The sequence below is a fragment of the Fukomys damarensis genome, unplaced genomic scaffold (assembly GCF_012274545.1).
Source record: "Fukomys damarensis isolate Sample0158 unplaced genomic scaffold, DMR_v1.0_HiC HiC_scaffold_30, whole genome shotgun sequence".
Taxonomy (NCBI): Eukaryota; Metazoa; Chordata; class Mammalia; order Rodentia; family Bathyergidae; genus Fukomys; species Fukomys damarensis.
This window is the reverse complement of record NW_022900942.1, coordinates 37,531,138-37,546,903: the sequence shown is the minus strand read 5'-3', so window position 1 is coordinate 37,546,903 and position 15,766 is coordinate 37,531,138. Positions and strand designations below refer to the sequence as shown.

At 36.7% G+C, this 15,766-nt stretch overlaps 1 protein-coding gene across 2 annotated transcripts in view; it reads right to left on the bottom strand.

Annotated features, from left to right (window-relative positions):
• Hdhd2 (haloacid dehalogenase like hydrolase domain containing 2) overlaps window positions 1-15,766 on the bottom strand; it is a 49,589-nt gene that overhangs the window by 15,535 nt on the left and 18,288 nt on the right. The window contains exons 1-4 of one of the 2 annotated variants that reach the window (XM_010621662.2): window positions 15,735-15,766; window positions 9,326-9,436; window positions 6,718-6,926; window positions 1,494-1,578 (exon numbers count right to left, since the gene is read on the bottom strand). In XM_010621662.2, the coding sequence (XP_010619964.1) occupies window positions 1,494-1,578; window positions 6,718-6,926; window positions 9,326-9,426 (395 nt within the window). In that variant the 5' untranslated portion in view covers window positions 9,427-9,436; window positions 15,735-15,766. The remainder of the gene's footprint in view (window positions 1-1,493; window positions 1,579-6,717; window positions 6,927-9,325; window positions 9,437-15,734) is intronic. The other variant, XM_033757571.1, reaches the window with a different exon arrangement.

The window sequence follows — 15,766 nt, the reverse complement described above, 5'->3', positions numbered from 1 at the left end:
TTTGTGTCTAGATGTCCCCCCAAAGCCTCAATGAAGTCATAGGGCTTTTTTAGCCATGTCTGAATCTAGAGTATGTGATGCTGGAATTATGGGAATGTGATTACTAAACAAGTACACTGATTGGTTTGGTACTGCCCTGATTCTCTTGGTCTGGATAAGATAAAAGGGGCAGAAAAATACTGTTAAGGTTCTCTTGATGCTTTCTTATCTTCTCTGGCCACTATCAATTGTTGCCCCTCTGCCACGGCACCCTGCCTTGCAGCCAGATGATTATGTATTGAAACCTCCATAAACAGTGGGCTAAATAAACCTTTTCCCCTTTAACTTTTGGTGTTGGGTATTTTGTCTCAGTGTGAGAAAAATTACTTAGACAGTGACTTAGTGAGACTGTCTCAAAATTTACAATAAGGCCAGGCATAGTGGTGCATGCTTGTATTCTCAGCACTTAGGAGGTTGTGGCAGGAGAACTACAATGAATCCAAGGCCAGCCTGGACTGCACAGCTAGATCCTCTCTCAAAAAACCAAAATAATTACAACAAAAATGAAAAAGGAATGAGGATCTGGTACAGAACAAAGTCCGTGAGTTCAACTCCCAGTACTTGGAAAAAAAAATCTATATAAAATATGTTAGAATGAGTCTTTTTTTTTCGGTACTGGGGATTGAACTTGGGCCTCTGTGATTTCAAGGCAGGTGGTGAAATCACTGAGCTAAATCCCCAGCCCTAGAATAGTCTTATAGACCTTTTTATTGGTCAAATGATTTTTTATATATTCTTGCAGTTAAATACTAAAAATTACACTATTTAAATTTTTTTATAAAAAGCTAGTTCAATATAACCCTATGCAACATTTTGAACAATTTACTTGCCATTGATTCAAAAGCAAATTGCACTGGTCAGTGGTTAGACAAAAAATAAAAGGCAAAATATAAAAAGTGAAACTATCAAAGGAAAAAGTCAATCCCACTCTAGTGCAGATCTGCAGGTAAATTCTGATCTTATTTATCTTATGAAGCATGAGAACAAGTACAAGTCTTCTTTTTGGAAGCAGCAGCAAGAAGTTCACATAGGTGAAATGTATGCACTAACTGATGATTTATAATATCTGATGTATTAACTGTGCTTCTACCAATAGCCACTGGAATATCTCCACTTGGATATCTCACAGGCCAAATAGTCTCAAGCACTCCTCACTTTCTAAAGCCCAAATAGTGCTCTCTACTTCACATGCCTAGGCTAGAAATGTGGTCATTCCCTGTGACTCATTCTTCTTCTTCACCCTCAAATGCAATCATCCAGTAAGTCTTCTGGACACTACCTGTAGCTGTCCTTCCTTACCCCTACCATCAGTATTCCAGTGCAGACTGTTACTATTACTCATGGAATAATCCAGGTGGCCAGAGGGTAAAACACATAAAACCTTATGTGACAAAGACGAAAGAAGAAAAAAAGAAGAGTATATTATCAGATGAAAAATAGGTAATTAGATTTACCGGAATGCTTGATTCAAAATTTGATAATGAAAATGTTCTGGTGCCAGTCCTATAACCACAGCATTAGGATCATTTGTATGTATTCCTGGGGATGAAAAAAAAAAATAGAACTGTTAAAAAATGCAATTAAAAGCCATGTCATATTTTGTCACAAAGTAGCTTTACTTAATCAAGTGCACATTTTTGCTACAGCCATAATCAGAGGTTCAAGAGATGAAGGGAGGAGAAAGGAAGAAAAGGGAGAGAAAGAGAGATATGGGAAAAGTGAGGGAAGGAGGGGGAAAAGAGAAAAAAAAGGGGGGAAGAAGTGAGAAAGGGGGAGAAAGAGAAGTGTCTACTAATATTTTTCCTTATGGTCATACTGCCATTCAGTAACTAGATCTGATTTAAAAATCGTAACCTGATGTTCTCAAACAAGCAATTTCTAACTTCAAAATGCTCTACTGATTTCAATCAACAAGAACAGCCACGAGTTCCCTATGAGCTATCAGATCAATAGCAACTGATGAGGAACTGAGAATCTAAGAGAGACAGGGAAATTAGACTTTCTAATTGACACAGCTGAGGTTAATACATTTGTGATAAATGTAAAAACCAATGCACATTCTATGGCTTTGTACATGATGCCTAATCTACTTTTAGTTTCACACATATTATTTTATAATTAAGAATATTTCAAGGTTTTAGAATCAGATAACAAGATGTCAGATATGACAATCCAACAAGCACATTCAACATCACTGTTTTAAGATCAGTTAAAAGTTCTGTGCTTATCTACAAGCCAATTCCTTTTGCCTCTCTTCCCTGCAGATACCCAAGCTTTTCAATTTCCTTCTCACTAGATGGTACATGTATTGAGTAACTGGTTAAAGTATGTTGAAGGAACAAACTTAAAAGTACTGGCTACAGTGAGAATTAAAAGGTTTTTGTTTTATTTCTTATCTATATCTACCACTAGGACAAAGATACAGTACCCAGTATTAGCAAAGTTATTTCCATTACTTTCAAAAATCCAACTATCAACTCTAGGTATTTTCATGTATTAAAAAGATATTGAAAAGCATAGTACTGGACTGAATGACAAAAATTTCTTCCAGACTAAAGCTTTTTCTTGCATATCTCCACTCCAGCTCACTGCTAAGACAGCTAGAATCTTAATATTCTTCAAGTAAAATTAAGAGAAAAGTCAGATTAAATAGTTTTGTAGTCCTTTAGCTCATGAAGAAATGTAAATACAATGATTACTTGATGCATTTGTCACTATTCATGACTGCTCACCTTCTGCACGCCATTCTCATAGTTAGGGAACTCACTAACTCATAGTCATAAAGTGCTGAGGGGTGGAGCTCATACTATCACACCAGGGGCTGGGGACACCAATATTCTCTGTGGAGACTTCCTTGCAGCTAAGGGTGCTGGCATTAGACTGAAGCCCCATCAGTCAGACACCCTTACCCTGGGCTTCAAAGTGGGAGCTAAGAACACAAAGAAGTAGAGAGATTCTCCTCTGAAGTGACTACTGAGGCTATCAGATGCCAGGAAAGCAATGCTGGTATGGCCAACATGGCCAGCTACAGAGGTCACCAATCAGCAGGGACATCAATAGCATCAGATCAATTCTGCAGATGATGGTGTATACTGTTTGTAGCTGCACAGCCCATAAGACTAACTCTAGTGCTCCTTGCCAGCTCTATGAGCTACCCAGACAGCCTTTTTTCTTTTTGTTATGGAAGTTTTAAAAATCACATTAAAAGTGGAAAGACTAGTATTATAAGCCCTGATGCACTCATCATCTCGCTTTGTAACCATCAACATTTTGCCAATGATTTACATTTTTTGGAAGTCTGTCTAAAAGCAAATCCCAAATATTACATTATTTCACAGTTCAGTATATATCTTTAATCAAAAAAGACTTGAAAAGTTTTTAAAACCTTAATATTATTATACCAGCAAAGTTAATAATAATTTAATGTCTCAGTTTATATTTGAATTTTCCCAAGTGTCTCAAAATGTCTTTTTAACATCTGGTAATGTTAAGCTGATTTCCCAATAAGGCCCAACGCTACATTTGACTGCTTTCTTATTTCTCAGTATACAGCTGCACTCCTCACCTTATTGGTGCAATGACTTCATTAATCCAGGAGAAGGTCCCATTTTCTGGATTTTGCTGATTGTTTGCAGTATTATTTAAATGTTTCTTTACCTTTATCTTTTCTGTTCACCTTTAATTACATCTAGAATCTTCATATCCAATTTTCAGGCAGTTTATTTCACTGGCAATACTACAAACTACTTCTTATACGATATCATGAAGTACACAAGTTCTACTTCTAATGATGTTAAGATTGACTGAGGGACTCAAGTGGTGTCAGTCTGATCCCTCTATTTTGAAGATCCTTATCAGTTCTTCAGCTAATGTTTTTAAAATTTACTGATAACACTTCCCATTTCATTAGGGCCTGCCAAATGGTAATTTCCTAATTTTGCTATTCTGTTTGCATTTCCTAGCTGAAATTCCTCTACAAAGAATTTATTCTCATCAAATATTTGGTTACCTTAAAAATACAGTTCAAAAGGAAAGACAAGATAAATGCTTGCTTCAATCTCTTAATTTATCAGTTTTCAGAGTACTGAGTTACTGCTCTACCAATCTCTAGTAAAGACCAATGAGTTTTGTGGGACTCAGTAACACTTTGAATTCATGGCTTTGTATACAATAAATGATATGGTTCAAAACACTGCTGTCATTATTCTTTTTTTTTTTTGGTTTTTTGAGACAGGATTTCACTATATAGTTGAGACTGACCTGGAACTTACTGTGTAGCTCAGGCTGGTCTCGAACTCACAGTGATCTTCCTGCGTCAGCCTCCCGAGTGCTGGGATTACAGGCATGCGCCACCATGCCTGGCTCATTATTCTTTTTGACACTAAAATTATCCCTTATATTGGTGCGAGTATTCTTTAGATGTGACCTTACCAGTTGTCAGTTGCTGACATAATGACCTAAGCAAGACTCCCTCTCTTATCTGCCCAGACCTGGAGTAAGTCATTACTCCAAGGAATTACTTTTGGAAATGGAAGTAGACACCACAGTCTGATAACTGCATTGTCATTACTTCTACACATTTTTAGTGGAAGATCTAGGTAGCATTTTTTTTTTTTTTTGTACTGGGTATTGAACTCAGGACCTTGCACTTGAGAGGCAGGCAGCAGCACCACTGAGCTAAATCCCTGGCCCTCAGGTAGTATTTTTTAAGAGAAAAAAGGAGTAAGTAATGGTATTTTTAATTCAAAGTTACTAATGTACAACTTTTAACTAACTTATTTGATTTTTGACTCAGAGATCTTTATTTTGGTACTGGGGATCAAACTTGGGATCTTATGCTTGTGAGGCAGGTGGCAGAACCAGTGAGCTAAATCCCCAGCCCAATTTATTTGATTTTTATATTTGTATCTTTTTTTTTTGATTTACACTTAAAATCCTAGGCCCTAGCAATACTGACAGTTACTACTTTATCTACATCTATTATTTTTAAAATATACCAATATCACTAATAATAACACTGCTGACTGCAGTTTAAGATTTCTTTGTGTTTGTCTTAGAATTTATCCCATAATGAATAAATAGGTTGAAATACTGTATTATTACTATTATTATTATTTTGGTACCAGGGCTCAAACTCAGGAACTTGTGCTTGTGAGGCAGGCGGCGGAACTACTGAGCTAAATCTCTGGCCCATTCTACTTTTTTTTTAATACTGTATTTTAAAGTCATATGAAATAACTTCTCTATAGGATAGAGTTCATCTGTTTCAGTTTGTTTTATTTTTACAAACTAGTTTGTTTCCTGCTTTTTAATTATCTTTTAATTATGTAAAATAGTTACACAGTTTCAAAGTCAAAACTAAAGAGATGGCTCCTAACGCCATCTCTTTTCCCTCCCTTCCCTTATTAGTAAGCATTTTTATGTTTTTCATTGAGGTCTTCTTTGGCTTCCTTTTACCAATATACGACAAATGCATACATATACCCATTTCTTTCTCATTTTTCTACACAGCAAGTGTATAATGTTTTTTATACCTTACTTTTTCACTTAGTACATCCTATGAGGATCACTCTTGATAGGGAGATAGAACTCTTTGTTATTGTTTTTCAGCTACAAAGCATTTCATATTGTGGATATAGTATATTCAACCAGTCCCTTCCAAAGAACATTTGGGTTGTTTCCAATCTTGTTATTACAAATAAGGCCATAATGAATAACTCTTATCATATGTCATTGTATATTCTTGTAACTGTAACTCAAAAATAAGATTCCTACAAGCAGTGCTTCATATGTAATTTTGTTAGCTACTGCCAAATTCCTCTCTATAGGAATTCTGTTATTTTATATTCCCAGCAGCACTCAGATCCCTCTAATACATTTTCAGTTTAATTTGATGAATGGTAGTTTTTGTTTCTTACAAATAATCATTTGATTGATACACTGGTGTATATTTTACTGGTTCAGGTTTGGCAGTTCTGCCCAATTATATACCTATGGTAACTTTCCCTAATTTATAACACTAAAACAAGGTCTTGTAAGGAATGTACTCACATTCATTTTCCTATTTCACTTAATATTATCTTCAAAACAAAGTAATGTGCCAAAACCTCTTAAAACTATGACACTATCCCAGAGCCAGTTAATTTTTCCACAGAGAATACAACTATATTTTCTCTTGATTGAAAAATATTTCACTTTCATTGTAAAATCTTTGCACTATCCAGAATGACATCTATTGTTAAACACAAGATATCTTGGTTTATCTCATTTAATCAAATTAAGGACTGGCTCTTGGATAGAGAGTTACAATACTGAAAAAGTATTTCTGACCTATGCTTTTTTCAAGCTGAGGGTCATGAGCCACAGCAGATTATGAAACTAATTTGGAGGGTTCTAAGTAACAACAAATCAAATAAGTAAACCAAACAGACAAAAGTATATCTCATAATTTTTAACATGTGTAAGCACATGCATGCATACATGTACTGAGTCACTATGTAACATTTCCCTTATTGTGTATGGTGTTCAAAGAAGGTTTGAGAAACACCAATTCATACTCAATTTCTTTATCAGTATTATTGACCATTTACAGAGGTAAATCAGAATAAACTCCTCTTATGAATGATTTATAAGTAGATATGAAGAATTCATTTTTAAATCTTTCCAAATATCTCCCACCTTTGAAATCAGGTAGTGCTCGGTCATCAACCAGTAGTATGGGCCTGACTTGTTTCTGCTCTACTAAACTTCTGGCTGCAGTCAGAGATGTGAATATTTCATCCTCAGAGATATCAAATTCCAATTTTTTCAATCTTTCAAGTAGATCTTGCTTGCTTTCTTTGGTTGTATTGGTCACAAACCTAACTATTACAGAAGAACCACGTAACCTGGAAAAATAAAATTTGGAAGTCAAGAGGCAGCTTTCATATTCCCATAGTACCATAAAACATTCTAATTTGAGGAGTACACCAAATGTTAAAACAATGGTGGTGAACCTATGGCACGCATGCCACAGTGGCATGTTTCTATCACTGAAAGCTCTTAAATGTCTGCCATCACTGTGTAAGATAAAAGATAAGTCACTGAGTAAGTGCTTTTTATGAACAAAAGCTTTTTTAAAAAATTTGTCCAAAATGCTTACAAATTATACTCTGAGGTCAGCTTTACCTCCAAACATTTCAAAGTCAAATTAAATAAAGCTCCTTCTATTTTTTTGAAGAACTTCTATATTTTAAGCGTCATTTACTGCAGAATGGAATAAAGAAGTGGAACCACCACTGTACTCATAGTTATTATGAGAAGTCAAAGTTTTTTCTTAGAGATTATCTATTAGTGTAACACTTTATTCTTATAAGATAAGACATTTAGCCCTAAGGAGCTAAGTGACTTGCCAGCTTTTTACAGCTAATCATTAGCAGGGCTAAGACTTTTACATCCTGCGACAGTATCCAAGCTCCTGTACTAAGAGAATAGAGGATGCCTCTGGATGTTATTAGAGAATGGCTAAGCTCAAACGAGGTACTAAGTGTATAAACCAAAATTACCTGAACAACCTTCCCATCAGTATTCTAGTTTTATAGAAAAAAATGTTTTCATATTGAATTACTTACATACAAGACTGATTTGATTCCATGATCTGTTTCTGAAATTTAAACTGGCACGATGTCTAAGTAAGAATTCAGAACACTCTAGCTTTCTCTAGAAAATGAAAAATTTTTTCTTGGTTCTACAGTGCTTTAATCCAAAATCTAAACATAATTTTAATTTAGTTACAATTTTGAATTCTATATTAATATCTTGTTGCTTTTAATTTTATGCCTGCCCCCAAAGGCCATAATGCATAAAAGTACTAACCACAATTTAAAACAAACAAATAAAACAGAAAAAATATTTTAAAATAATCACCCAAAGAACGTTAAATAAATTTGTGATTAAATAATTCACTGTAATCATGATTACCTCTGTAACATCTGTGTGGTAGTATTTCTACAAAATACTGTATTTGGCAGTTTATCTTACAAAAGAAATTGATTACTTCAACATAGCTATTATCCTAAAAATGACTAAGTATGGAATAACCACATTATTTTTAATGAGTTTCCTTTTAAAACTTTTTAGTTTACTAGTCCCACAACTTCCCTAAGTCTATTTGTTTCTATAGAAACAAAACTGCCAATGGCAGTACAGTGAATTCTCTCAAAGAGAAACCTGCCAGTGCCTGTGACAAAACAATGCTTAGGCTCCTGTCCACAGTTTACAGAGCTATTTAGAGACGTCACTGTTCAGCAAAAATAAAAAATGTTTTTATTAATTCAGAGCAGAAAGCTCATCTTCAGAACAGTAAAATCTCTGTTCACAGGAGCAGACTGATTGGTGGACATCGATCCTTGCTCCCACAGAGAAGGACTCAGAGAGACCACTTCAAGGGGGAAAAAGTCTAACAGTGTACTGGATTTTCTTTTGGGTTTAAACAACATACTGTATTTCTCTACCTATGAAATGAACATCAGGATTCCTAACAAAATTGATAGTTTCTGATACCTACCAGGTATGTAAGACTATGTAAAGTCATGGAAAGTAAGCTCCAAGAGAACACAAAGCCTGTGTCAATCTTTTGCCAGCACCTGGCACTGATAATTGTCATCAGATTTTTTTGATTAACAGCATGAACATTTTAAGGTTGGAAAATTATATGCACCATGTACTAAGTATTGTCGAGTAGTTTTCAACACCCAGAAACAAACATTCACATTCAGTTCACTTTATACATTTTTACTGTATACACCCAGTTTATATGTAGGCTTTGTTGATACAGCTGTAGCTGGTATATCAGAAATAGAAGACAGCTGTCCCTAATCTTTAAAAAAATTTTAAGTCCTTTAATCAAACTTTACCAAGAAGTTGTGCATTCAATGTTAAATCTTAGAGTAGGAGGAGGCAGAATCACACTTGTGCTTCACTTTGATTCTAAAATCTGATTTTTTTTCCAATACATTTTAGAATTTTTAGTTTTCATTCCTAAATTTATACTGATGTAGAAACACACATACACACACACATACACACACACGTCTAGAGCAAAAGGCCAAACCTAATAAAAGCTTAGAGAACAATGTTTGGGAGATATTACAATACATATGTCTTCCAGCTAAACCCAAGGCAGTTTGTGTATATATGGTAAGCTGTTGAAATGCCATCTTTAGGCCATCCATTTAGCTAATGATCTGCCTTGGTAAAATGGCACTTACAAACATAATTTGTCAGCTGAACCTGGAGGATAGCTTGCCTTTTAAGAGCTTCCTGTGCGCCTGGCACAGCTGCATCTTCAATGTGAAGTGTGCCATTGAGATCTACCAAAACAGCTTTTAATGCACGGCGTGCTGCCATCCTTCATTCCCTAGGAGAGAGCAAATGAAATTAAAAATACAGTTTAGGAAACAATGGACAATTAAAATCTGGTAAGTCTTCAAAAATATTATTCATAGCCAGAAAGATACGGCTTGTGTTAAGCTGCTTCTGTTTTGGAAAAAGTTTTTAAAAATTGAAACCCCAAATTTGATTCATAAAACTTATATAATACTTAATTTTTTAAAATCTTGAATTAAAATTATAAAGGAAGGGAAATGTTAGATGTTGCAATTTACTCTGGGTTTTATTAAAATAACCCGTGAACAATTCATTCATTTATTTCATTTTTAAATATGAGACTAGTGTACTCTGAAGTATGGGTAGACAGAAGCACTATATTAACAAGGTCTTTTTTCCCTTTGGTTCCATGTAACAAGAATGTCCTAATCACCATTTCCAATGCTATATCCTAATGATAGATATGGTCAAGAAGATAATTTAAGAGTCACTAAGAAAGAAATGTTATGTAGTAATTTTAAAGTAAGGAGGTATTTTTTTACCTTACAATGTTCAACTTTCCCTTTGTGTATTTTCCCTTTAAATAATTTCTATTGTGAGTTATGGCCTCTATAGAGAGTATAAGAAAAGATAAATATGGTTCAAAGATAGTTAGGCAATAACAATAGGAAGGGACAGGAGTTAATTTATAGCTTTTAATTAATCCATTTATTCAGTCATTTACTTTTCTTGAGTATTTGTTCTTATAAGGAAATATGTCAGACATACAAAAAGATATCAAGGATCATACAACAACCCATTACTCCGCTTCCAAAATAAAACACAGTGGTTCTGCCACCTGTCTTGAAAGTGTAAGGTCTTGAGTTCAATCTCCGGTGCCCACACACACACACAAAAAAAATAAAAAATAAAAATAAAACACAGGTGTAGGTGGAACCCTTGGTGTAACTTCTCTTACCTAATTCTTCTTCTTGCCCTTCCCAAGGCAATGCTCCTGATTTCTATATATTCAAAGCTTTGTATTAATAGTATTGTGTACACTTAGCAACTTGCTTCATCACATTATTTTTGTGAGATGTGTCTGTGTTAACACATGCAGTTGTACTCATTTATCTTTCCACTTTTATGGTACTCTAGTATACAAATATAATTTATCCGTTTTCTTAATCATGAACATTCAGATATTTTTTCGTATTTTATTATACTACAGGATAATTCTAGAACATCTTTGCATATGTCTCCCAGTAGACACATGTGCGAATATTTCTCTGAGGTCCACTAGTGTCTGAAGGTGCATGCTCATCCTCACCCTTACAGGATATTGTCAAGTGTATCTTCATAGGGCAAATGTTTATTAAGCACTGCCTTGTATCCTGTGCTGGTGTAACAGCAAAGATGGAAGAGCCATCTTTACTAAAGTTAGAATCAGAAGGAAAGGGATAAGGCTCAGCTAGAAAGAACCTGGGACATGTAACAAGATATTATCAATAAATTTGTAGGATATGATCTGAGAAGAGCTTTTGGGTGGAAGAATTGAATCAAGATGGCAATGATCCCAGAGCCTTGATTCTTCTCCCTTCAACATGGGCTTGCCGACCTCACTGGGCCCAGCTCTCAGGTGAGCCAGGAAAACTCTACTGTCCAGTGTCACCCTTTGAAGTAATGTTCTCCCTTATGTGCATTCCTGTCAGAGAGGAAGAGAGATGGCAGAGATGAACGCCGAACTCCTTCATGGCTTCTGGGCTTTTAGTTCCTTTGCTCCTATTTCAGCTGTGTGCCTTCCCCAGACCATGATCCCATTCCAAGTCAGTCATCTCCATAGACACACTATAAATATGCAAAATGAAATCAGAGTCAGCCCCAGAACTGCAACCAACTGCTGCTAAATGCAGGTCACTGATGAGCATCACACAAAAATGTTTGTTTCAGCTAAGTTCTCCCTACGTAGTCTAGCCCAGCCTTACTTGCTATGAAGCCTAGGTTGGCCTGGAACTCAAGAGTCTCCTGCCTCAGCCTCCAGAGTGCTAGGACTATAGGTATATATCACTGTAACAGGCAAAAGCAAATTTTTTTCCAAATAAAAAGGTAAGGTAAAACTGTGAAACTTTTAACAGGAGAACATTTCCATGACTTGAGTATAGGGAAGGCTTTCTTAAACAAGACATAAAAAGAAGAAATCACAGCTTGTGTGGTATTACTGATTACAATCCCAGCACACTGGGAGGCTGAGATAGGAGGATTTTAAGTTTAGACCCAACTTGGTCAACTTAGTGACTTAGCAAGACCCTGTCTCAAAAAAAACTGAAAAGGGGGTCTGGGGATTTAGCTGAGTGGCACTGTGCCTGCCTTGCAAGCACAAGGTCCTGAGTTCAATCCCCAGTACCAAAAAAAGAGATGGGGGTGGACGGTGGGCGTGTAGCTGTACAAAAAACCCAGGGTTCAATCCCCCATAGCAAAACCAAAACTAAAACTTCTAGAAACTGTAATGAAAAAGGCAGAAAAATTCAATTAGGAAATATATGAAGAACTTATTTTTAACACATGATAAAAGAATCTAGAAAATTTAAACTCAATTAAGGAAAAAAAGGACATTACCTCTCTGGTAATGAGAGAACTACATATTTAAAGCACAATGCGATCACTGAACCAAATCAACAAGTTGGTAAAATTAATTAATTAATTAATTAATTTATTTATTTTGAGACAAGATCTAGCTTTATAGTTCAGGCTGCCCTTGAACTCATTATGTAGCCCAGGCTGGCCTGGTAGAAGTAGGTTAAAAAAGAATACATACAGTATATTCTCTACTATAGCATTCAAAAACAGGGGTGCATATATAGGTAGTAAAACTGTAAAGAGAAGCAGGGGAAGATTACCAAAGGCTCAGGATATTGATTCAATACAGGAAATAGGGGACAGCTACAAACCAGGAGGAACACAAAAGGAGCTTCTGAAGGCTGGCAATGTTTTACTTCTTGACCTAGATGATGTTGCACTTGAGAGACAGAGGCAGAAGGATCACCATGAGTTCAAAGCCAGCCTGTACTACATAACATGACCCTCCAAATTAAAAAAAATATATACTAACTGTATCACAAAAATAAGAATAGGTAATATGAAGATGAATCAGTCTCTTTTTATATAAGGAGGAACCTAAAGTTGTTTCTCTCAAAATCCAACTTTTAGGAGACACTTAATATTCAATAAAAAATACTAACTCTGAAGGTGATCAAAGGACAAAATAGAACATGTCTAGGAAAACAATAGTAAGACCTGTACTTTTTAAAAAAACCTCCAACTAGAGCTAGAGAACTTTCATAATAATGCTGATAGTTTTCATCATTACTGAAGCAACCACATTGGCTTAATGTTAGCAAAACAAAGTCTATTTCTTTGCTTTTCCTTTGTTCCACAGAAGATACCTTTTAAACTCTAAAATGCTCTTTTAGAATATCAAAGATTTAAGAGTAACCGACCAAGGACAGGTTCAACACTGAAGTGCCCCACTCAAGCCTTTAAATACATTTTCTTCTCTAGCTAGTTCCAGTAGTCCTTGACACTTATCGTTATGATCTTTATTCTGGTCTCAACCTGAATGTTACCTGAATTAGAAGTTAGTATTTGATAAAATGCATAGTCATCTTTCTGTATCCTCACAGGGTTGATTCCAAAATCTACATACATCCTTTTTATAAAGTGCTGCAGTATTTATTTGCACATACTAAGCATATCCTCCTATATAATTTAAATCAGCTCTCAATTACTTATAATACTATAATATACATGCTATGTAAATAGTTGCCATACTGTATTGTCTAGGAAATAAGGAAAAATGTCTGCACATATTGAGTACAACACAGTGAGTTTTTTCCTTTTTTTTTTTTTGTTGTTGTTGTTTGTTTTTTGAGACAGGGTCTCACTATGTAGTTGAGACTGACCTGGAACTCACTATGTAGCCCAGGCCAGTCTCGAACTCACAGCGATCCTCCTGCCTCAGCCTCCCAAAAGCTGGGATTACAGGTGTGCACAACCACGCCCAGCCAGTTTTTTCCTTTTTGTAATATTTTAACCTGAAGTTCAATGTGCAGATGCATAATTGTGTCATGGTTTAGATCTAAAATGGCCCTCAAAACCTCATGTAATTGGAAGTTGACTGGATTGTGGAGTCATGATAGCTGTTGGGAGGCCAGATCTGTTCAGGGGAGGTGGGTCACTGGGGCAGTGGCCTACAAGTGTTTATCTTCCTCCCGGGCTCCTTCCTTGATTATCTTCTCCCTAGACAGCATGCCATTAGGAGCTTTTCTCTACCATGTCCCTCTGATGTGCTGTCCTCCCTCAAAGCCAACTAACTATGGACTCAACTATGAGCCACAATAAACCTCTCCTCATTTTAGCTGTGGATGTCAGGTACTCTGTCTCAGAAACAAGGAAGGTGACTAATATATACAGCTACTGAGGGCCAACTATTTTTGTAAAAGACCAGTGTTATCTTCAAAAGAGTTTTAAAGACTTCAAAGGCAGTCTGTATTTTTGTTTATCTTGGATCCATATCTACTCCTACCTCCTAAACTTTGAACAAGTTATGTGGAATATCTCTTAGAAGACCCATAAACAACTGGTGGTGGTATCTGTTTAATGTAAAAAAGAAAAGCACATTCTGTCTCTTCCCAACAAGAGCTCTTCCAAATACTTCAAAGGACAGCTGCCCTTGATTATCCCAGAGACATCTCGATCCAACAAGTCCTTTCACTAGGCAACCTACTCTTCCCCCCCGACTGCAATCTGAGTAAATGACACCACCCGCAATCCAGATGCTAAATAACATCAGTTTTACATCCTTTAGAGTCTTGAAACTACTTATCTTCATTTCTACTAAAACTTAGTTGTGACACTAACTCCTCTGGCTTCATTCAATAACTTCCTGAATATTCTCTCCTAAATGTCTAATTTCCAGTCCAAAATCCATTCCCTGCAGTCCGATGGCGCAGAAATTAACTACTAAGAACAAGGGAGGTAAACATTCCTGGGTATGAATCCTTACAAGCTACGTGTACTTGGGCAATTTTCTTAACCTCTCAGCCTGTTTCTTTACTGCTAAAATAAAAAGAATAACACTCACCTTTAATGATTAATGAGTATTAAAATAATACCTGTAAAGCACTGTGAACAGTGTTCCACACTTAGAAAGACTGGGTTACATGTTTGGGGGCTGGGAGTAGAAAGAGGGAATGGTACATGTTGAAGGACTACAAAAATTACAGGGTAAATATGATACAAAGTCCTAAAGCATTATTTTAACTTGGGGATTTGAGAAAACATACCAAAATAAAGATACATTCTGGCATCTAATTCAGAATATGAGTAAACACTTAAGATGAAATGAGATTTCAAAAATTTTCTGTTGGAGGGGTTAGAGTTCTTCAGCATATGCCTCCTAAATGCTCTGGAGAATACAATCTCTTTCCTCCCTGTATGATTCCAGATTTTTCTGGAACTACTGTACGTACTCAATAAACGTTAAAAATTTTTCAATGGGTTCCTCAATACCTTCAGGCTAATGTAACAATGAACACTGGTGAATAGAGCCCTCTTTACCTCTCCTACTCATTTATCTTTACCTCCACATCCAAATTCTATAGCACTGCAGCATTCTCAGCGTAGACTTTACTTCTCCTCTATTGTTGGACTTCTGTCTGAATAACCCCTTCTCCCTCCTACATCTTCCTTCCCATCAAGTCAATTCCTTCAGGCCTCAGTTAAGCATCATTCCCTCTGACAAGCTGCCTCTATGTCCTATTCTTCCAGCAGGACTAAGAGCGTCGTGTGCTCCCACCTATCACGCTGTCCTGGTCACCTGGCCGAGTTTCTCCTCCTAAACTTCTGAGCAATGAGCATGGACAGGCTTTTCTGCTGTTACGCAGATATTCAATAAAGACCTACATTAAAATAATTCATGGACTCCTGGTCTCGAACTGGAAGTTCCTAAGAACAAGGATCTTTCAGTATTAACTCTGGCCTCTGCACTCTAACCCAGCCCAAGTTTCAGGGGCTGGCAAAGCCCAGGCTGACCAGAAGGACGCCGGCGTTGAAAAAGTCAGGGGCAGATTCTGAGGAAGGACCACCAAGCCACCACCGGTTCAAGTTACCGCAAGGCCTGCTCCAGGCTTTGCGCACGCGCGGGCAGCCGAGGGGCGGTCATCTCCCAGAGCGATGTCCTCCCAGCGCCGGGTATTCCCCTGACCCTCCCACAGAAAATGCCGCCTCCAACAGGCGCGTGGCCACCGTCCCCAGTGCCGTCTCTTCCTCTTCAGTCCCAAACGGCTCCTCACCCCCACTCCGCACGCTGTCCGCAGGAAAGCCA